General features: G+C 35.8%; 1 protein-coding gene across 9 annotated transcripts in view; it reads left to right on the forward strand.

Annotated features, from left to right (window-relative positions):
* Phf14 (PHD finger protein 14) overlaps nt 1-23,021 on the forward strand; it is a 169,153-nt gene that overhangs the window by 89,781 nt on the left and 56,351 nt on the right. For 7 of the 9 annotated variants that reach the window (XR_003843301.1, XR_003843299.1, XR_003843300.1 and 4 more), the window contains 2 exons: nt 522-572; nt 696-817. Coding sequence is in view for 6 of the 9 variants with exons in the window: in XM_021190300.2 (XP_021045959.1) it covers nt 522-572; nt 696-817 (173 nt within the window). In the remaining 3 variants the exon portion in view is untranslated. Of the gene's footprint in view, nt 1-521; nt 573-695; nt 1,764-5,461; nt 6,837-23,021 lie in introns of those variants that run through there. The other 2 variants (XM_029535671.1, XM_029535672.1) reach the window with 2 other exon arrangements.

Raw genomic sequence — 23,021 nt, forward strand, 5'->3', positions numbered from 1 at the left:
TGTAGACCAGGCTGACCTCGAACTCAGAAATCCGCCTGCCTCTGCCTCCCAAGTTCTGGGATTAAAGGCGTGCGCCACCATGCCCGGCTTTTTTTTTTTTTTTTTTGGATTGCACAAACATACATGCATAGATACATGTGTGGGAAAACAATAGATGTGATATGATTCTAGTTTCAGTGTTTTAGTTGTAGAAGCAATTTGTGGTAAGACTCGAAAAAATTACTCTGAGTAAATCATTTCATGTAAGTGTGAAATGAATTGCTCTGAGTAAATCATTTCATGTAAGTATGAAATGCTAAAGAAAGTCTTAGAATATTAGCTCTTTCATATCAAATACATGCGTATTTATATATATATAAAAGGTTATATATTAAATGTCATAATTTTAGCAACATGCAGTGGAACAATGCAACATTAATTACAAACACCAGTTTTCCAACAACATAAGATATAAAAGGTAACAAAGAAAATTTATATTTATCATGATAAACCTTAAGAATTTTTATGGGTTTTCTTTCCAGAGAACCAGAGGACGAAAGCGAAGCTTTGTTCCTGAGGAAGAAAAACATGAGGTTTGAATAAGTTAAATTCTTTTTTCATAGTCTGAACTTAGGGAAACTTTCTTGCTTTGAGTTATTTCCATTCCATTCTTCCTATTCAGATTTGTTTTGTATACTTATTTTTTTGTATGGCAGGAAAGAGTTCCTAGGGAAAGGAGGCAGAGGCAGTCTGTGTTACAAAAGAAGCCCAAAGCTGAAGACTTAAGAACTGAATGTTCAACTTGCAAAGGAACTGGAGATAATGAGAATCTCGTCAGGTAAATTGAATGTGGAGACCTTGTCCTAAGGGGGTCAAAGCCAAATGCCCATCATTTTATTTTTTTTAATAACAGATAAAGTAAAAACAACTACAGAAGAAATCCTTATAAAATGCTATTTAGTGAGAATGCTACTTTGGAAATAGATTTTCTCCACTTATTAATGTGCTAGACATGCTTATGTTCCAAATTGAGACATAAATAACAGCGAGTATGGATCTTGAGTAAAAGAATTCATTGGTAATGCTTTATGTAAAGATTCTGCAGAAATATTTGTTCTGAGTACCTTGTACTAAGATTATTATGTTTTATCTCATTAGACCATAGTTTCTAAAGACCCTTCGCATATCATAAAAGTTGAAGTTTATTCACATTGGTGATTATAGAGTATAATTGGCAACAACTTTCATAGCACTTCCTTATTGCTTTCCAAAATGAATGTGTTAAATGCTTCTCTGTTATGAAATAAAGAAAGGTGAAAAGATGGCCTAGATAGAGTTTATTTTTTGTTTGGTTTCCTTCTTTGTTTGTTTTGTTTTGTACTTTTAAAAAAATTTTTAAGTCAAACATGATACCTTCCAGGAACCTCAGCTGATGCTGCTCAGTGGCTACTCCTCAAGCTTCAAAGACTTTGTATCTGTGGCTAAAAGAAGAAACTACTCAAAGTGTTGGGGGGAGGTGGGGCATGGGATAGAAAGCAAAAGGTGCTCATTCAAAAGAGTTTCTAGTCTTTCAGTGGCCAGGGACACAAAGGTTCAAACAGTGTGGAAGGGAGCATTTCCTGAGTTCTTTTAGAAATGATGTTTAATAAATCTATAGTCAGTTAACTGGGGGCAAAGAAAGTAAACATTTCAAAAGGAATAAAAAATGATAAAACACATTTGTATTGTATGATTTAAAACATTTACTATTAAAATGGTGTCATGTATTTCAGTTACTAAGAATATAACTTCTGTTTGTGTTACTTCATAAAAGGCATTGAGTTATAAAGTTATTAGTTTGTTTTTTTTTTTTTTGAGAAAATTAGGAGGAAGTAAAATTTCTAGTTAAGAAGTAAAAGGATAAGAACTGCTCTATAGATTAAGTCCTTTCACAAATTAAATTTCTTTCAAGTTTAAGAAATACCTCTGAATGATTGTCTTCCCAGTATGGTTTTTTTGAAGACTGTCAGTGGTGAGATCAGAAACATAAGTATGACATAGTTGTATTCATAAAACATTGACCTTTTTTTAATGTTCGCCTCATATAATTAACAAAACTCAATAAAAGGAACTTCCCTTGGGCCTGGAGATAAGGTTGGGGAGCTTGATGAATTTGAAATTATCCAAGATTTCATGCTGCTGATCCTCCTTTAACTATGGGAATCTGTATAGAGCATCATCTTCTTGGAGATAAGATACTGATTCTGGATCATTCATGATAAGATATATAGGTTTTTACTGGGTTGTATTTTTTTTTGGATATATTTGATATTAGAAATGAATACAGTTTTTATTTCAAGAAGATCTTCTTTTTTTCTAGGGCATTTCCAAACCATTGTATTTTAGTTGTCTTTCAAAAAATAGGTTTCATCTTTCTTCTAGAATTGTTAAGATTTCTTTTCTTTTCTTTTTTTTTTTTTTTTTTTTTTTTTGAGATTATTACCCTTCTTATCTATTTCATGGCTTTCTATTAGAAAATTTATTCTACTCACATTATTGCAATAAGCAGCATCTAGAATTTTGTCAGTTTTTGGAAGGTAACAATATTTGTTACTCTAGAATTGATAATGAAAGCTAGCTTTCTCTGGTTTGCCTTATTAAGAGAGAAGAGCATAAACCGTCTGTAAAACTTTTAAAGGGATTGATACGTACACAATTGAATGTTTTCATTAATATTTTGGAGGTTAAAATTGGATATGAGGTACACAAGTATTTTATTATGTTTTGTTTTAAGATTTATTTTATTTATATGAGTACACTGTCTCTGTTTTCACACACACCAGAAGAGGGCATCAGATGCCATTACAGATGGTTGTGAACTACCATGTGGTGGCTGGGAATTGAACTCAGGACCTTCTGAGAGCAGTCAGTGCTCTTAACTGCTGAGCCATCTCTCCAGCCCACAAGTGTTTTTTAGTTGTAATGTTATCGTTCTTTAAAAAAAATATATGTTCAGTTTAGACCCCACTGTTCTTGGATTTAAAATTTTTATATAAAATTTTGTTTTCTTAGTAAAATTAATTTTATAATATTTGTCAGTTTGTCTGGCATCTCATTTATTTTGAAATTGGCACCATTATTTGAAAAATCTTTTCTCTTTTTTCTTTTTTCGTCTTGTACCTTTATCATGCAGACATAGTATTTTATCTCTGATTTTAATATACCTAATTTATTAGTCACAGATATTTATTCATTTAATTAACTTATTATTTAATTCATAATCTTAGGGATTAAACCCATGATTCCATGATGATCTCTTAAATATGACTTTTTTTTTCTTGTAAAGATACATTTTTAAGGTCAAGGAGATAGCTAAGTCAGCAGGCTACATACTATACTAACACAAAGAAATTAAGTTATATTCCAATTCTTCTCACAGAAGCTGTGTGTGTAAGATTTTGAGTACAATCCCTTTGCTGTGGAGGAAGAGGCAAGAAGGTCTTGAGGCCACTGACCTGTTGCTGTGGCTTTATCAGGGAACCTCTGATCTCAATGAGAAACATTGCCTCAAGTAATGCCATTATGTATTTTTGGAAATGATTAAATTATTTTCACCAAATGAGAGAGATATAGGATTATCAAGGTTATAAAAATATTTAATTTGCCTTTAATATAATCTTGAGAATTTTTTAAAACAGTACTTCCATTTTCCCATTTTATATGTTTTTTTATTATTTTATTTACATTTCAAATATTACTTTTAAACTTAAACATTACCTGATAAATTGCCCATTAAAACCATATTCCTTTATGTCTTAAAAATTACACAGTTAAAAAGCTAAAGGACTACTTGAGGCTTATTAAATTGTGATATCTTTTTATGAACGTATTTTCTTTGATAGTGATGTTCTATATTTAGATTGTCCACGTGCTGATGCCCAGATTCCTTTTTTCCACCTATTATCCTCAGAAATACTTGATAAATGAATCACAGGAACTTAATAAACTCCATATAAGCATTGGCTCTTTTTAATTAATAAAACTATTATGATTAAATTTAATCTATGAGCAAATCAGGTCACTGAATATAAGAGCATGTATCTTGTAGGTGTGTTTCAAAGGTTTAAAATGAGAATTGCTTTTTGGTACAATTAGAATGCATGCACACTTATGTGTATATGTGTATTAGGTAAGGAAGGAAACTTGGTATATCTATAAAAGAGTAGACACGGAAGAATTTTTCTCTTTCAAATATTTGATTCTTTAAAAGTTGAATTTTGGAGATAAGCAGTCTTTTCATCTCCATGAGCTTTTTACTCTGCTATTAAGTTGAGAGCAAGACTGAACTGTAAGCCTCATAGTTTATATTAACCATGTAAACACAATGTGACACCCTTTCCTCCCGTGTGAGAGACACACCAGGAAAGATTCTAGAAAATTCTTATCTGTGAATTTTCTTAAGCTGATGCCTTTTATTTTATTTTGTATATAGCTGTTAGAAGTATGCGGATAGGAAATAGTCTGTGAAGCTATTTCAGTTTTATAGTTAATTCTACACTATTAACTGCATGCTGGAATTTCATCTGAGTGTATGGTGAGGTATAGAGATACTGAACCATTTTGGATATAAGGTTAGCTTGATGCCTAAGTAATGCTATCAGCACTTTGATTTTTTTTTTTTCACATTTTAAATGTCTGACTTCATAATGCTTTTTCCTAAACTAAATTTGATTGCATCATAAACTATTAGGGATACCAGCAAGAATTCATGTATATTAGATTTTATTTCAAGTATTAGTCTCTAATAAGTCTGAGTATTTAGGTTTTTAATTAACTTTTCTTTGTTTTAGCCAGTGTGTAGGGTTGTAAATTTCCTGGATCATAATTAAGTTTTTCTCTTTGAGATTTGATTGGACTGTGATAGTGAACCTAAATTTGGCTGTCATTTTGTTATCTATTTTCAAAGATATTTTTTCCTGTTCTAATCCTGTACATGGTAGGCAAGTGCCCTACCTCTTGAGCTATAATCCTGGCCCTATAAACATGGTCATTATTTTCATGTCACTGAATATCACTCAAGATTACTCAAGTTACTTTAAAAAATATTTTTTTTAAAGAAAGAATTTAATTTCATAGAATTCTTACACTGTTTTGTTTATAGAATTTCTTCATTACTGGCTTTTTAAAATAAAATTCTAATATCAAAATTACTATTTTTATTGAATGACAATTGTATGCATTGTGCTAGTGACTGAGCAAGGTCTAGCTCACACTAGGTTTATGCCCCTCCCATCTTTCTTCATTGCTGTTTACAGTCTCACTAAATTGCCTTCTTGTGTGTTTTAACAAATTATTTTAACACTTTGACAACAACTTAGTGTTCCTAATTCTTATGGTAGATTGAATATAAAAGGCAAAGCAGAAGTACTATAGCTAGATATCTTTGATGTATTTATTTCCTATAATTCATATCCTGATACTATCTTTCGTTTAATTTTAACAGGGCTCATATCAAAGCAGCAGAAAGAAAAAACAGTATTCCAAATCTAGACTGAATCCTAAGGGATTGCTTGTATTTAAATGAAGGTTTATAATTATGACTGCATGGTAACTATATGTTCTGACTTTTTAACATTTTGGTGGTGTGGTGGGATGAGTTTTGAGACAGGGTTGTCTAGGCTGGCCTGGAAGTGTAGACCAACAGGCCTTAAATATAAAAAATATACAGTGATTCTTTTGCCTCTAGTTCCTGTGTGCTGAAACTGACAATTGTGTGGTTTATTTTTAAAACAATTTTAAACCACAGTTTTAATAGTCTCCTTTCATGTTTCTTTATAATTTAAATTTAGTAAGGCTCTTAGAATGGAAGCCAGTTTTCCAGCTGCTCTGTCTCTGATTATTCTAGGACAATACAAACAAATCAATAAATATCACCTGTTCCCTTGATGAGTAAGCAAATGTCCTGTTTAAACACCTCTGTTGGGGTATAATTTTCATCCCTTAAGTTTTCACTCCCTTCAGTTTGTTATTTATTTTTCTTTTTTGAAACTATATCTTTTACTGTGTAGCTGTACCTGGCTTTTAGTAAAACCTGAGGGTTTTTTCTATATTTTAGGAGGCAATATTGTATAATAAACTATTTATAATCACTGTTGGCTTGAACCCTTTGTAATTTGTGAACTTTGCCTTCATCTCTTCTTGGTTTAATTTTACTATTAAAACTTACAGACGGTAATGCCTGCTATGTAGGTTGTCTGGAATGATAAATGTGAAGATGTAACTCATGATTAGGTAATGATAAACATTCCACATGTACTAATAAGAAAACATGTAATTTTTCATCTCATTCTACGTGTTCATCTTAAATTATTTTGCTACCTAGCAAGGCAGGCAATGTTATTACTACTGAGATGGTTTTGGTGAGAAAAGGCACAGAGTCAAGTTACTTCCAAAGTTGTATAACTAAAAAGTAATGAGTTCAAGCTTGTACCATCTCACTCCAAATTCCACAATGTTTGGTATTTTATGTTTTAGTTCCCTGCTGCTTAAAACTTGTGTGTGAATGCCACACATGTGGCAGAAGCCATTAATACTAATATTCGTGGGTCAGTGTAAAAGGATAATTGTTGGAGACCAGTCTGAGTTACATAGTCACATGGTGAAACTCTTTCCCCCCAATACATACATACATATATACATACATACATACATACATACATACATACATACATACATACATGAATAAAGCTTTGTAACAGATTTGTGTACAGGCTAGTTGGTGGGACTCATTCCATCTTCCATGTTCTTTTTGGGTTTTTTTTTTTGTTGTTGTTTTTGATGACTTTTTGGCCTTCATTTTTTAAGGGTGAATACTACAACCTTATTAAGCAAGCTATTTCTTAAAATTAATACTTATTAAAACATTTATCCTTTTAAACTTTGTAAGTCCCTATGTTATAATTTGGTTTTACTTTATACTGAATAAGGATTATAGCACTAATTATGGAGAAGGAACTTTGTCCAAGCTTTTCTGGGATATTTAATGTTTGAGAAGGTGATTTTAGGTAACTTTAAGGTGTTTCAACATTTTCATAGTCAATGAATATAAATTACATTGTACTTGTAGAGTGTGTGTATGTGTGTGTGTATAAATGTTATATGCACACATACTTAGGTTTATATATATAACACATAAATTTAATGGCACATAATTTATTAAAGATGCCATTTAGGTAAAGTTGTGGTGCTATGCATACTTGTACTCTTTTAATCATTAGTAATATTGATTTTGTTCCTCTTAAAAATAGTATTCTGTGGTTCTTCTGCCTTAGGAATAGTGCATCACTGCACAAGGTTAAAGAAACATAATGCAAAGCTAAACTTTAGAGCAGCAAATAATTAATCACTCCTTTGTGCAAACACAGCTATTCAAGCATCACAACTTTCATTTTATGAATGAACTTTGTAGATCAGATGTAGCTCACAAAAGTTGGTCTCTTGATTATCTGTGATCTGGAGGATTACTGTTTTAGTAGAGGTGGGTCATTTAAGCATACCAGTGCATAGTAATGAATTTCGGTCCATTGAATTGATTAAGCTTAGAAAATGAGACTATTTTGTACTAACGTTAATAAAATGTCAGCTTGTCCTTGCCTGAGAAGTCTCATGCTGTTAACCCAGCCTTCTCTATAGCTTATGTAAATAGACTTCCGTGTCAGAAGTCATAACTTCAGAGTCACATGGCATAGCTGATCCTGATGCCTGTTAAGATGCCCTTCTGTGTCTGCACAGGTAATTTAGGTAACAGATTGTGCTTTTAATTTTCTCTTTTCTCCTTAAGAATAGAGCCTTGAAACTATTAAACCTGCCCCCTGCACCTCACCCCACTTTAGCTTCTTCAGTTCATTCTCTAACTGATACATGTTATTCATACAATCCTACATTTCTTGTTAGTACTGTTAATGTACATGGATTGTGTTGTTGACTAGTACAAGTCAAATAATCATTTTCTTATTTACTAAGGGGCTGTCCTCTCTCCAGCTCCTCCTCTGCTTTATCTAAGTCAAGTGGCAATATTTTTCACACTAGTGAAAAACAGAACATGAGACTTATCTGAAAACATCTAATAAGTAGGAGACAGTGTGGGAAGAATGCGAAAGGCTACAATTTGAAGATTACACGCATACTTGTCTTATTACTATGATAAAATACCCTGAGAAAAGCAGTTTGAGAAAGGAATGATTTGTTTGTTTGTTTATTTACTTATTTTTGCCTCTCATTTCCTGGATGTAGTTCATCAGAGAAAAGGAGGTGTAGTAGCAGGAGCTTGCCTGGGGGCTGGTTACATTGCATCTGTGGTTAGGAAGCAGAGGGAGACGAATGCTTGTTCTCAGCTTAGTTTCTCCCCCTTCTGTAGTCCAGGATCCCAGCTCAACGTGGGCAGGTGGTCTCACCTCCTTTAACCTAGTAATTCCACACAGGCATGCCCACGGACTCATCCCCTGTGTGCATTTAGATCTCAGGCTTACAGGTTAGAAGAGGGTTGTAGTTTATTGCTACAGCCCTGTACATGTAAAACCCTGGTTTATTCTCCTGCACTACAATTAGTTAGCCAGTTAATTTGAGGTTGAATCATGATAGTCTGCAGAGTCAGTGTCTTTAAGGAATGTAGATATTATTTCTGGAAACTAGTTCTTTAATTTTGAAGAGAGCCCTACATAATTAGTTTAATATGTATATGTTGTGATGCTTGCTGGTGTGTTTGGTTACCTGTGGGTATGGAAGTCAACTTTGGTTACCTTTTCTTAAAAGCAGTCTACCTTATTTTTGAAACAGGGTCTATGATTGGCCTGGAGTTTGCCAAGTAGGTGTGGCTGGCCAGTGACCACAGAGAATCACTTATCTGTCTTCCCCAGCACTAGACTTCACAGATGGATTTTTGTTTTTTTCTCATTTTTGTTTTGTGGATTTTTTTTTTTTTTGAAAAAGTAAGATTCTAGGAGTTAAAATGACTTTTCTATCTTGTTCCCAGAATTGATCTGAAAATACCTTTAAGTCTCATATTCCTTAATTTTATAATATTGGAAGAGAAATTTTAGAAATGTAAAATGTTACTCAAATATAAGAAATTCTAAATAATTTATAGAAAAGTATGTTAGTGATTACTATTTTTAATATTCTTAACCTATGTTTTTCTCATTTTGATATTACACATTTTACAGACTATCTTGTCAAAAGTCTGAGATGACTATAAGGCATTTGCTCATTTACTTTTTATTAGAAAGGACTGTAGTAGAAATTTGCTTTAACTTGAAAAGCTTGTCCTTTTTGTTCAAAACAAAATAAGCTGATTTTAAAACCAATGAACATGACTTAAGTTATCCAGGTATGATTATCGTTCTTTGTACTGCCTGTGATGTGACTGGTAGTAGATTGTTCTTCATTTTAGTTCTTAACTAGGAAACAGTTTCCAGGAATGTAACACATTTATCCTAAACTGAAATAAATTATCATTATCAATTGCAGAATTATCTTTTCAAGTTATAATGCATTTAATAGAATTTAAAGATGACTGTAGGTCTCCCTATATCGAGCAAGCACCTTTGTGAAAAGAATTCCCTTGAATTTTGTTCTCATTTTCTTGTGTAATTGTACGTTTTATTAATAAAATACATAATGCAGATTTGGGCTGATGTTGTCAGATGGCTCCATAGCTGACTTACCACTGCTTGTAAACAGCAGTTATTCTGTCACTGCATCACTTTCAGCCAGATACCCGCTACACTCACTGCCCTGTGGTCTCCTGAAAATGCCATAATCCGTCAAATGCCACATTAAATTGAGAGAGAAAGCTATCAGTGCCCGCACAGTTGTGTAGAAGGATGAGCATGAGTTGAGCGAGATGTTCTGGAAGAGCGGCAACCTTTCTCTAGATGTGTGCCTTTCCCATTACAGTTTTGACACAAAATGTTGCAAAATGATTTAATGGTGGCATTTTGTTTTGCTGACTTTCCCTTTTTTCATTAAACAGAAAGCAATGTTAGATTAGGAATGTGGGGGAACAGTGGCCAAGCACTAAATTACATCATAAGAATCAATTTTCAAAGTAAATTAATAATAATATTTAGAAGTATGTACTTCTTTCTCTCTTTTATATTTTTTGTTAGCTTTAACATAATAAATCATTGTCTTAATTTTATTGTCCAAGTTACCTTTTCTTATCTTTAAAATAAATTGTGATTATAAATGACATTTTAACAAATTTGAAAAACTTTTACAGCTTTACTTAAATTATGATGCAGACCAAACCTGTTTCCTATGGTACAGGAAGTATCCTATGTTTGTTCTCATGTGGCCATATATAAGTAGAACAGTAGAACTATACGCATAGACTCCATCGTCTAAAAGACGGATGCCTGTTAGCTTTATGATTCACATTTACATTAGAAATAAATGTCGTCATCTTATCCTACATAATACATGGTAGAGCTTTCTTGTACTTATGGAAACATACTACATATAATTGAATAAATTAACTCAACAGATTGCAGTTTCTAAGTCTTTTGCACTTAATTTCTTTGTTTTATTGTTGATATGAAATACCTAGTTGTGTTCCCTGTCACAAAGCTATTTTGAAAAAGTGAGAGTGTGTTACATGTGCACAATTTTAGTATCTTCTTTTCTGAAAACAGTGTATCAGATGTGCTTGATTGTGCATCCTTTATCTTTTTGTTCTCCAGCTTTATAAGAATACACTTTAGCTAACAAAAGTTGGAGTAGCCCAGCCCCAGTGCCATCCATTGCTTCCTTCTTGCTGACTAAGATTTCATCAGGATTTCATCATTGTTCTCTAAGAACTCCCGGTGGAATTAGATTACATCTGCTGATGAATGTTAACAGTTGCCTTTTCTCCTAAATATCTTAATAGAATGACTTATGTTGTTCTTAGAAGTCCATTATCTTCCTTTATTTTACTTACTTAACTACATTATATGATGTGCCTATATGAGATTCAACTACAAATGACATAAGCACTTTGTTAATAATGTGTTTGTCAGTGTACCTTAGGTGCTGAGCAAATATGTTGGAAGGCCATCAAATTAAAAAGCCTTGAATTTTGGGTACAGAGAAATTTTCTAAACAACCATAGAATCTCTATTTATTCTTTTTCTTCATTAAAAATTTAATTATTATTAACTAACTATTCGTTGTAGTAATGGTACTTCAACAGTGGTGAAAAGATTGCCCAGGAAACCACAGACAACTGAGGTCTCTGAAGGAAGAAAATGACAGAGGTGCAACATGTATTTTCAGAAAATTTATTACTCTAGTTTAGAAAACCAGACAAGTTAAAATATTATCTGTAGTAGGCAATTAATTTAGTCTGATTTTTCTGGACATAAGCCTAGCAATAAAAATCACAGGCATTAATTGTGAAGCTGAGGCTATTAAAATAGAAGGGGTATTTGTAAGGATCTTTCTAGATGCATATCCAGAGGTTAGCACAGATTTATTTTTATTGATTGCATTCAGTGTGCATGGCACTGTGTTCCACAAGGTCATTTCCATCCAAGTTTATATTCCCCCCACCTCCCTCCTTTCCTTTGTTCCCTTGTTTCCCTAGAGCAGTGGCTATCAACCTTCCCTAATGCTGTGAGCCTTTAGTATATTTCCTCATGTTATGGTGACCCCAAACCAAAAAATGATTTTTGTTGCTACTTCATAACTGTAATTTTGCTACTGCTATGAATGTTTTTTTTTTAATTTATTTATTTACATCTCAAATGCCACCCCCCACACACACCTTTCCAGTCCTCCCTCATAGAGTCTCTGCTCCCATTCTCCCTCTGCTGTGGGTGGGTAACTCCCATTATTCCCCCACCCTAGCACATCAAGTCTCTGCAGAATTAGGTACATCCTCTCCAACTGAGGCCAGACAAGGCAGCTCTGTCAGAGAACTGATACCATAGAGACCCACATGGAGACTGAGCTGCATATGGGTACCCACATGGTGACTGACCTACATATGTCTGTTACATATGTACCGGGGACCTGGTTACAGCCCAAGTATGCTTTTTGATACGTGTTCAGTCTCTGAGAGCTCCTAGGGGTCCAGGTTAGAGTATCTGTAATAGTGTTAGGGATTGGTGCTTGTCCATGGATTGGGTCTCAATTTGGGCCAGTTATTGTTGGCCATTCCTTTGCTCTCTGCTCCTCCTTTGTTCCTCCATTTCTTTTAGACAGGGCAAATTTGGGGTTGAAAGTGTTGTGGCTGGGTTGGTGTCTTTATCCTTATCCCCCAATGGGGGTCCTGTCTGGCGACAGGCGGTGACCTCTTCAGGTTCCATGTCCCCACTATTAGGCATGTTGTCTAAAGTCACCCACATTGACTTCTGGGGCGATGCTCAGAGTATCTGATATGTGATCCCTCTGAAAGGGTGGTTCAGCCCAAAGGAGTCATGGCACACAGCTTGAGAGTTGGTGCCCCACCCAGTTTTTTCATTTCTGCTTTTATGTCATACATACATGCATACATACATACATGTGTGATATTGTGTGTGAATACTATTTAGGATCCACATATGAAAGAAAGCATATTTATCTTTCTCTGATTGCTTAGATCTCTTAATATGATTGTCTCTAGTTACCCCAACTTGTATATTTAGTATGTTCTTCATAGTACTTTTTATAGTATTGAAAAATATTTATAACAAATTTAAATGCCTAGAATTAGGGGGAGTTAGTGAATTATTATGCACAGTAATTTCCCTTCTCTTAATCACCTATTTCAGCATTTACAAAGAGTAATTGATAGATGATTTGTCTCAAAAATGCTGCTTTGGGGCTGGGAATAAAGGTACATGTTATTAATCCCAATATTTGGAAAGCAGAGCCAGGTGGACCTCTGATTTCTAGGCAAGCCTGCTCTGTAAAGGGAGCTCCAGGCTAATCAGTGTGACAGAGGCAGAACCTGCCAAAAACAAACAAAACAAACAAACAAACAAACAAAAAACTAAGCAACAACAAAAAGCAATTTTAGGGGCTGAGTTTTTTTTTTTTCAATTAGTGAAGTGCTTGCTGCCCAACTATGTAAACCTAAATTTGATCTCTGAACCCTCATTAAAAAACTGCACATAGTAGTCTGTACATGTAATTATGTGCTGGAAACAGGAGAGTCCTGGGAGAAAGCTGGGCAGTCAGTTTAGCCAAATCAATGAGCTCCACAAGGCAGACCTTGTGTAAAGAAAAAAACGAAAAAGAAAAGGAAGGAAGGAAAGAAGAGAAAAGAAAAAAAAATAGAGTGATTGAGGAAGGCACATATATCTATATACATCTGATTTCTGGCTATTTGGTAAGTGGGGAAAGAAAACACATTAGGAAACTGAGAACACAAGTGAATCCTGGAATGAAACACCATGAACAAAAGCAACTTGAACAGGAAAGGTTTTATTTCACTCACAATTCCATATCACAGTTCATTTTCAAAAGCAATACGGGAAGAACTGTAATTTTGTAATCAGGGCAGGAGTCTGGAAGCATAAGCTGATACAAAGGTCACGCAGGGTGCTTCTATTGGCTTCGTCTCCCTGGCTTGATCAGCGTGCTTTTTTATAGAACCCAGAACTACCAGCTCTTTCGTGGCCCCACCCACAATGGACTGAAACCTCCCAGAATCAATCACTAAGGAAATGCCATACAGGCTTGCAGGCAGCCCAATCTTATGGAGGCATTTTCTCAATTAAGAAAACAGAGTTATCTCTAACATGACTATACCTGTGTCGAGTTGACATAAAACTAGCACAACTGACTTGGTTTTAGCTTCACACACAAATTTCTCACTGTTAAACCACAACCTTTCCTTCCTTGGTCTTCCCGCAAGATCACACATTCATATTGACATTACAATATAAAACATTTTACAAACTTCAAAAGTTCTGGTCTTTAAAATCAAACACTTAAAAATCCAGCTTCTTAAAAATATCCACTCTGTTTTAAAATCCAAGTCTTTTAAAAATTCAATGTCTCTCAATTATGAACTCCTATAGGTCAAAAATGAGTTTTTTTGTTTTTTTTTTTTTTTATGTTAAGAGTCAGTCACAATCTGAATGAAGCAAACCAAATTCCAGCTGCAGATAGCTCAGTACCCTGTGTGCAGGGTCGACTCCAAATCTTCTGAGCTCTTGTAGAGGGCTTTGTTCACTTCTCAGGCTCTGCCCTCTGCAGCACACACAGCTTGTCTTCCAGGTTCTACTCTAGTCCACTGTTCCTGCGGTTTTTGTTGATCATCTCATGGTACTGGGATCTCCAAACTACTGCGTCTTGCTACAATTGGACTCCACTCTCACCAGTAGCCTATTCTGTGCTCTGGTTATGGTGTTAAGCCATGGCTTTTCTTCATTGACCCCTTCAATCCTGGAGGTTCAACTGCTCCTGAGGTTGCACCTTTACCAATCACCTATCTGTGCCTCTCAGTGCCAGACCTCCACTGCTTTCCATGACCCCTTATTCCTTTAAAACCTGGGTGACTTTTACACTACCAAGTCTGACTGCCAGCACAAGGTACAACCATGGCTAACTCTGGAACACAGTTCTGTTAGTAAAACACTTCCCAGAAGATTTCAACTCAGTGATGATGGTGATCGAAATCTCGGCTAATTTCTTAGCTCTCCAGCTGACCAGTATCCATTATCCCAGCAAAGCAAAAGTTTTACTATAGTGGTACGGGTCTCTTGTTAAGCATTCTGACCCAGCTAACCAGACCACATATTCTCAACTATGAGTAGCAACATACCTGTCAAGAGTCCTTAAGGGACTCGCAAAAAAAAGGTTTTTGTTTGAAACTTCGGAAGCCAGGAGTCTTTAGTCAGCACTGCTCTCAAAAGTCTTTATCTTCTAAGCTTATATAGCAGACTGAGCTCTCAACACCTCTCAACACTCAATGACTGTCCTAGTCCAAAGTTCCGTCCTTCCCAAAGCAACATGCTCAGATCTGTCACAGTAATGCCGCATAAACTTGGTACCAGTTTATCTTATGGTTACGGTTGCTGTGATGAAACACCATAATGGAGAGAAAAGGGTTTATTTCACTCACATTACCATGTAATTGTTCATCATCAAGACCAGTGAGGGCAAGAATTCAAACAGCAAGAATCTGGAAGCATGAGCTGATGCACAAACCGTGTGTGTGTGTGTGTGTGTGTGTGTGTGTCCGTGTGTGTGTGTGTGTGTGTGTGTGTGTGTGTCCGTGCACGCACACATGCTCTGACTGGCTTGTTGCCCCTGGATTGATCAGCCTGCTTTCTTACAGAACTCAGGACTAACTACCAACTCTGGGGTGGCCCCACAATGGACTAGGCCCTCCCACAATCACTGAGAAAGTGCCCTATAGTTCGCCTGAAGCCCAATTGTATAAAGGCTGAGTTGAAATCTTCTGGGAAGTGTTTTCCTAACAGAACTGTGTTCCAGAGTTAGCCATGGTTGTACCCATTTGAAAAAATACTTATCTCTTAACTATAGCTTGTGTCAAGATGCCATGAAACAAGCCAGTATACTAAGTCAATTTAATAACAACAACAACAAAAGACATGAAATAGAGTGCATCCTGCTTTATTTTGTGTGCCCCAGTTTAATACAAAGAAATCATGGGTTTCTTTTCATGGCTCACTTTGAGTTGTTTATGGATAATATGCATTCTAAGATGTATTTTCCTTTTTTCATTCATCAGAGCATTCCTGAGCCTTTCTAATTTAATCAACATGAATGTTGGTGTTGTGTTTCTTATGTCACAAATACCAGAAGAGACTAAAGATATAAAAAAGAAAAAGTTTCAGATAGCAGAATATACTTAGTTGTCCCTGCCTGAATTTGTATTCTTGGGTTTCTGTCTAAATCACAGAGATTTCAGCCAACTCTATTAGGATTCCTTCTATGGACTTAGTCATTCCACTCCTTCAGTTTTGAGGAATTGAACATTTCTGTTTAAAAATTGAGTGAGATAACCTAAACTCAAGACAATTCATTCTCACTTATATGTGGATTCGTGTGTGTGTACATAGGTGTGTATAAGTGTGTACGCAAGGATGTGTAAATGTGGGTAAAGCCTAAAAACTAAAGTCCAGAGAGGGTAATTGGGAAGTCCTGAGGAAAGATAGGTGGCAAAAGAATCCTCTAAGTTGTAAAGAAATAAATCTCTCTTTCTCTCTCTCTCTCCCTCTCTCTCTCTCTCTCTCTCTCTGTGTGTGTGTGTGTGTGTGTGTGTGTGTGTGCGTGTGAATGACAGCTACCTAGTCAACTAATTGTAGAAATAATTGATAAAAAATTAAAATGAGACAGATCATAAAAGGATTGGATAATTTTCAGTCAAGAGGAAAGGATGGATCAAGGCATTTCAGGAGAAGAGAAGGACTCTGAGCATGTCCAGGTATATGGGAAGTCATCGGCGTTCTAAAAAGAAATTACTTAGGCTTTAATTGCTAGAGTATTCTTTGTGTGCATAATGTATATATGGATGTATGCGCACATCTAGGTGGACATACTTGTAAATGTAGCCGCTTATTACTCCCCATGTTTGTTTTTTTTTCTAATTTATTTTGCCTTGAGGAAAACCAAATTTTTAAAAGTTGTTGATAGTTTGTGTATGTGTATGTGTTTTGATAAAATTCACTCCTTCCCCTCCCCGCCAACCCCCCCTTCCCTTCTGCATATACCTTTTACTTCCCAACTTCATTTGCTATTTTAAGTCCACTGAGTATACTTAGTTCTACTTGTGTGTGTACACACTGTTGAGAATGAGAGAGGGGCGGAGGCATATCTTTGCTACCAAGGTAAAAAATGAGCTACAAAAATGACTGGTCCAGCAAGATATGCCTACTGATGGTGGCCTAGAATTGTGGCTGTAACCAACCACTTTGTACTTAAGTTTAAAGTCCGCACTGAATCACACTGACTCTGGAGCTCACTGATAACAGCAAGCTTCAGAGATACTCCTTTCGTCTCTGGCTTATAGACACAAACTTTATCTGTTTTTGCTGGGTGCTAGGGATTTAAGCACACATCCTCCCTCAGTTTTACTCAGTAAGTACTTTGCCTACTGAACCACTAATTTTCTAAACCTTTGTAATGTTTTGTTGTTGTTTTTATTTTATTTTAGTTTTTATTTTTTGGTTTTTTTCAAGACAGGGTTTCTCTGTATAGCCCTGGCTGTGCTGGAATTAACTCTGTAGACCAGGCTGGCCTCGAACTTAGAAATCTGCCTGCCTCTGCTTCCCAAGTGCTGGGATTAAAGACGTGTGCTACCACCGCCCACCTTGTTTTTATTTTTTAAAGATTAATTATTGGCTTAATTCCCCATGCCCCCATCCACCCTCCATCTGCTCCATGTCTCACACCCCCTCCCTACTCCACCCCATCTCCATGTGGATGCCCCCAGCCCCCAACCCACCTGACCTCTAAACTCCCAGGGGCCTCCAGTCTCTTAAGGGTTAAGTGCATCATCTCTGAATGAACACAGACCCAGAAGTCCTCTACTGTATGTTGGGAGCCTCATATCAGCTGGTGTATGCTGTCTGGTGGTTCAGTGTTTGAGAGATCTCAGGGTCCAGATTAATTGAGACGGCTGGTCCTCCTACAGGGCTGCCCTTCTCCTCAGCTTCTTTCAGCCTTCCCTAATTAAACAATGGGTCAGCTGCTTCTGTCCATTGGTTGGGTGCAAATTTCTGCATCTGACTCTTTCAGCTGCTTGTTGGGTCTTTGGGAGGGCAGTCATGCTAGGTCTATAGCCTCAGTAATAGTGTCAGGCTTTGGGGCCTACCCTTGTGGTATGGTGGGGCATCTTTTAGGTATATGCCCAAGAGTGGTATAGCTGCGTCTTCAGGTAGAACTATTTCCAATTTTCTGAGGAAACTCCTTATTGATTTCTAGAGTGGTTTTGCTAGTTTGCAATCCCACCAACAATGGAGGAGTGTTCCTCTTTCTCCACATCCTTACCAGCATGTGCTCTCACTTGAGTTTTTGTTCTTAGCCACTCTGATTGGGTGTAAGGTGGAATCTCAGGGTTGTTTTCACTTGCATTTCCCTGATCACTAAGTACTTTGAACATTTCTTTAGGTGCTTCTCAGCCATTCGAGATTCCTATTGTGAATTCTCTGTTTAGTTCTGCACCCCATTTTTGAATTGGGTTATTTGGTTTTTTTTGGAGGTTAACTTCTTATGTTCTTTATGTATTTTGGATATTAGCCCTGTATTGTATGTAGTGCTAGTGACGATTTATTTTTCCCAATCTGTAGGTTACTAATTTGTCCTATTGATGGTATCTTTTGACTTACAGTGGCTTTTCAGTTTCATGAGGTACCATTTTGATTCTAGAGCCTCAGCCATTGGTGTCCTATTCTTTGCTACTTTCTTTTCCATTAGATTCAGTGTATCTGGTTTTATGTTGAAGTCCCTGATCCACTTGGATTTGCGCTTTTAGCAAGGTGACAAATATGGGTCTCTTTTCAGTTTTTTACATATAGACAGCCAGTACAATTCGATACCTAGTTACCCAGTTACTGAGATTCTGAAACTAAAGTACATCTCTAGCCCTAATCAGTTTGTTGTTGTTGTTGTTGTTGCTGCTGCTGTTGCTGCTGCTGCTGCTGCTAAAGCTGGTGTTATTGCAGTAAAATGTACCATAATGTGAATATGGGCATAACTTACTGTAATAATCCCCTGTAATAAAAGTTCATCTTTTTCCATTTTTTTAATCTCAGATTAAAGAAACCAGATGAAAGTATATAAAATTTTCTATTGCAATGAACTCATGTTAGTGGAATAGCAATGATTTTGGTCAATGCAAAGAATAGAAATGGGAAGTTTGATTGTGTTTTGTAATGCTGAGATAAACTGTTCCTAACTGATGCTATTTGGATTTTCTTTCCATATCAAGTGCCCCCTATTATGGGGAATTTTAAGAAATGACTTTTAGTATGTAGCTTTGTAGACATTGCAAATACTTTTCTACATTAATAATATTTTTGTTTTCTTATGGTTTTTACTAAAATTTAATATATATATATATATATATATATATATATATATATATATATATGTAATATATATATAAAGGAAAACTGATGTGTTATAAAGTAGCTGGTGAATATCTTACATATAATAGATAATGAGCACTTTGTTCTCACTTTTCATGTGAAATTTCCATGTGATGTTTTGTGTGAAATGTTTTTCAAGATGTGCTAAATCATTTATGTACAATATTTTTTATTATATATTATGATATCGCCTTCTTCTTTAGTAGACTATAAGTCATGTTCTGTTGATTTGAAAACAACTTTTTTTTTTTTTTTTTTGGTTAGACTTTTGTTAACCTGAGTGCATGAACACTAATTTTAAGACATGGTAAAGCTACTTGCTATTTTTTATAGCATTTTGGCTTCTAAAAGTGTTGAATATGTATTTCATTATTAGTTAGAAATTTGTAAATTGTCTCCATTGTAGAAATATAAACTTTTATATGTAATTTCCCTTTTTTCTAAGTACTAATATATTTGTCTTTATTTCATTATTTATTATTGCTGAAGTATCTTCCTGAATACTTGTTTCTTAAAATTTTCATAAGGTAGTTTTTGTTTTATTTTAACTCATTGTATTAGTAGCCAAACATTCAAGTGGCAATACCTGGAAAAGAACAAAATAAAAATATAGAGGCTAGATACTTAAATTCCAGAGTGTTTAGGATCAGATCTTTGTCCTGCACTTACAGGGTGTGGCTTCAACCTGGCCACATGTTTTGGATTTTCTTTGTAAATGAAGGATTATAGGTCTCATTTCCAGAATCATAGTGAGGAAGTATATGATACATTCCATAACTCTCCCAGATTGTTGTAATAACCTCTAGATGGACTCTCTTGCTTTTAATACAGCTGTCTTCCTAAAACATGATCTGTGTTCATTGTATTTAAATTTTCCATGGACTCCCCAGCTCTTGCAAGGTAAGTTAGACTTTACAACTGAGCCTGCTAGACCCTCCAAGCCAGCTTTACTCTGTCTTCTGTTTTCAGTTTCAGGTACTCACAGGTTTAGGTGACCAGTGTTTGGATCTGTCTAAATCTGTCGAGCTATTTGTATGACATCTTGTTTTTACTTTATATCATGTCCTTTATGGGAAATATGCCCCAAACCTATAGACATGTGAACCCAGCAGTCCAGTCCTTTGTCTTTACTCACATCTTCTGCTTGAAAAAGCCAATCTGCTTTCCTGTACCTCTAAAACATAACTACTTCAAGATCCAGTTCAAATGCTACGTTCCTTGCTTTATATGAAAACTTTCCCCTCAAAGTGACTCCATGATCTACTGAATTTTCAGGACTTTTGTATACTCTCTACTTAATTTGACAACTGGATACACACACAAAAAAATTTTTTCCCCGAGGCAAAAGCCAGAGGGGCTGGGGGGAGTGTCAACCCTCAATCAGTCCCTCTAGGTGAGTGACAAGGCGACCCTGAATAGCTACTACAAGTAGTTTTTATACTTTTTAGGGGCTCAGGTTACATCAGCAAGGTTACAGTTCAAACTTATTGACTAAACATATTGACCTTTAAATCTATTGGCTAGCAAGCATGACACACATTTGAACACTTCCTTGGACTTTCCAGAGGGTCAGGTAACTATTAGTACCTTACTATTAGTACATTCTGAGAAATTTTTACTCAGGAATGTTCCTCTGGGTGGAGAATGGGTAGAGAATAGTCTTGACCCCAGGTGGGAGGGGAAAGCTGTAAGGAGGATGTTGAACTGGAAAAAGCCCTTAGGGTCCCTCATTCCCCCCCTCCATTGGTATAAGTGCCAATCCTGGAGCTATGCTCAGGGGTCTTGGGTAACTAACTCATATTCTTCAGGTTCTGTCCTCAGGGTCTCATATTGTTGGTACAGGACCATCAGCTGAACTGCTCCTATTCTCTGTTTTAAGCAGGCTATAAACTTGTTCAGTATGCAGGATCCAAAGGTCAACAATAGCAGGAGAACAATTAGGGATCCTAACAAGGTAGATATGAGGGAGGCTAACCAAGGGGAGGAGTTCAACCAAGACTCAAACCACATCGCCTGGCTCAGCCCTGACTCTGTTCACTCTTTTCTTCCCCTTGGCTAGCCCTTCTCACCTTGACCATTGAATCTTTAACAACCCCAGAATGGTCTATATAAACGCAACACTCCTCAGCGAAGGCAGCACATAGCCCTCCTTGCTGGAGGAAAAGTTAAGTCCATTCCCCTTTTATTCTGTAGTACCACTTCTGATAATGAAGTCAATGATTCTTGAAGGTGACTAATGGAAGTTTCTATTCTCTCTGTATCCAAATCAATATCTGTCTCAGACTGTCATAATTTTTCCCTTGTAGGGCCCAATCTGAGGTCCAGTGGCTGCACCTACCATTCCCAATCCCAATAGAAGGGAGACAGTGAGCATTTTTGGTATTTGTAAAGACTATGAAACAGATTAGAATCTAAATCCAAACTAGTGAAGGGGTAAATTTTTGAAAGAATTGTGAAATATATTATTTTAATGAACAAAACCTTCCAAAAATGATTTTTAATCATTCAAATGCGCTCATTGTGCTCAGTGCTCTGCATTTGTTTCACCATTTAAAAGGCCGCATGTATGCTTGCAGACCATGACACAGGGTCCTTGACACAACCAGCCAATTTTACCACTCTATTAATTATTAGCACAGCAAAATAACAAATAAAAGAGAACAGTGTAAGTATGAAAGGTTTTGGTTGAGAGGGATCTCACTGGAATTTGACTGGATCCTGTTGGTTCCATCAATAGGCCTATGTTTTTAAATCAGCTGTGTTGTTCTTACAATTCTAGGGACACCCAAACAATTTCATTTAAAACAGATCTCTTCCACTCAATGGGCTTTGTAAAGAATATACTTAAAGAATTGCTTTCATGTGTTTTTTGTCAGTTACCATAAAGCTCAACTGGTTGTAACTAGGTCACACTTACTGTCCTTCACTTCATGCTAATGTAGCTTAAAAATGATGAACACACATGATAAATACACTGACAGTGTCACACTAAGATCTTAGGTCACAGTTTCAATAGTATAAACTAATATAACTAATAACTAATAAACTAATAACCAGCCTCTTCAAATGATGTCTCTTTGATTTATCATATTTTAAGATGAAATGCCTAAGTTTAAAAATATTAAAATATAAAATCAGTATTTAAGAAAGAAAAAACTGGGTCATTACATTTTAAATATTTTTGCAAGAATTTTTTTTCACCAAAGAACTAAATTATGTGTATAGTTTTAAAAAGTGGGCTAAATAACAGGATACAGTTGTCAAGGCTAAAATTAAACATAGTAGCAATTTTTTTGTAAATAAAAAGGTACAGTTTTAAGGAGAGATAACACATTATAAAAATTATAGTTTAATTTTCTGAAAACAATATAGGCAGAGTTGCCTGTTGTTCATCACACTGTTTTGTAAAAAGCACAGACTGAATAATTTATTTTTAAAAGTGGCTGTGTAAAACCTCATGTATCCCAAAAGTTAATAGGTAAAGATTCACTTATCAAGTCTCTCATGTGTTAATAGACATGCTGCAGCAATCAATTAGTGCTACTAGAACACTGCAGAATTTCTCTGTTCTGCCCAAAATCAAAGCAATGTACTTCATAAAATACCCTTGCACACCAGAAAAAAAAAATTGGTTGGTTTATTTCATCAAAGTAAACGTCAGGCACCCATTAAAGTTAAAACTTTGAATTACAGGTCAAAATACATTTTTTTAATTATTATTTTCTTTATTTACATTTCAAATGCTATCCCAAAAGTTCCCTATACACCCCCCTGCCCCTGCTCCCCTACCCACCCACTCTCACCTATTGGCCCTGGCCTTCCCCTGTGCTGGGTCATATAAAGTTTGCAAGACCAAGGGGCCTCTCTTCCCAATGATGGTCGATTAGGCCATCTTCTGCTACATATGCAGCTAGAGACACGAGCTCAGGGGGTACTGGTTAGTTCTTATTGTTGTTCCACCTATAGGGTTGCAGCCCC

The sequence above is a fragment of the Mus pahari genome, chromosome 2 (assembly GCF_900095145.1).
Source record: "Mus pahari chromosome 2, PAHARI_EIJ_v1.1, whole genome shotgun sequence".
Classification (NCBI taxonomy): Eukaryota; Metazoa; Chordata; class Mammalia; order Rodentia; family Muridae; genus Mus; species Mus pahari.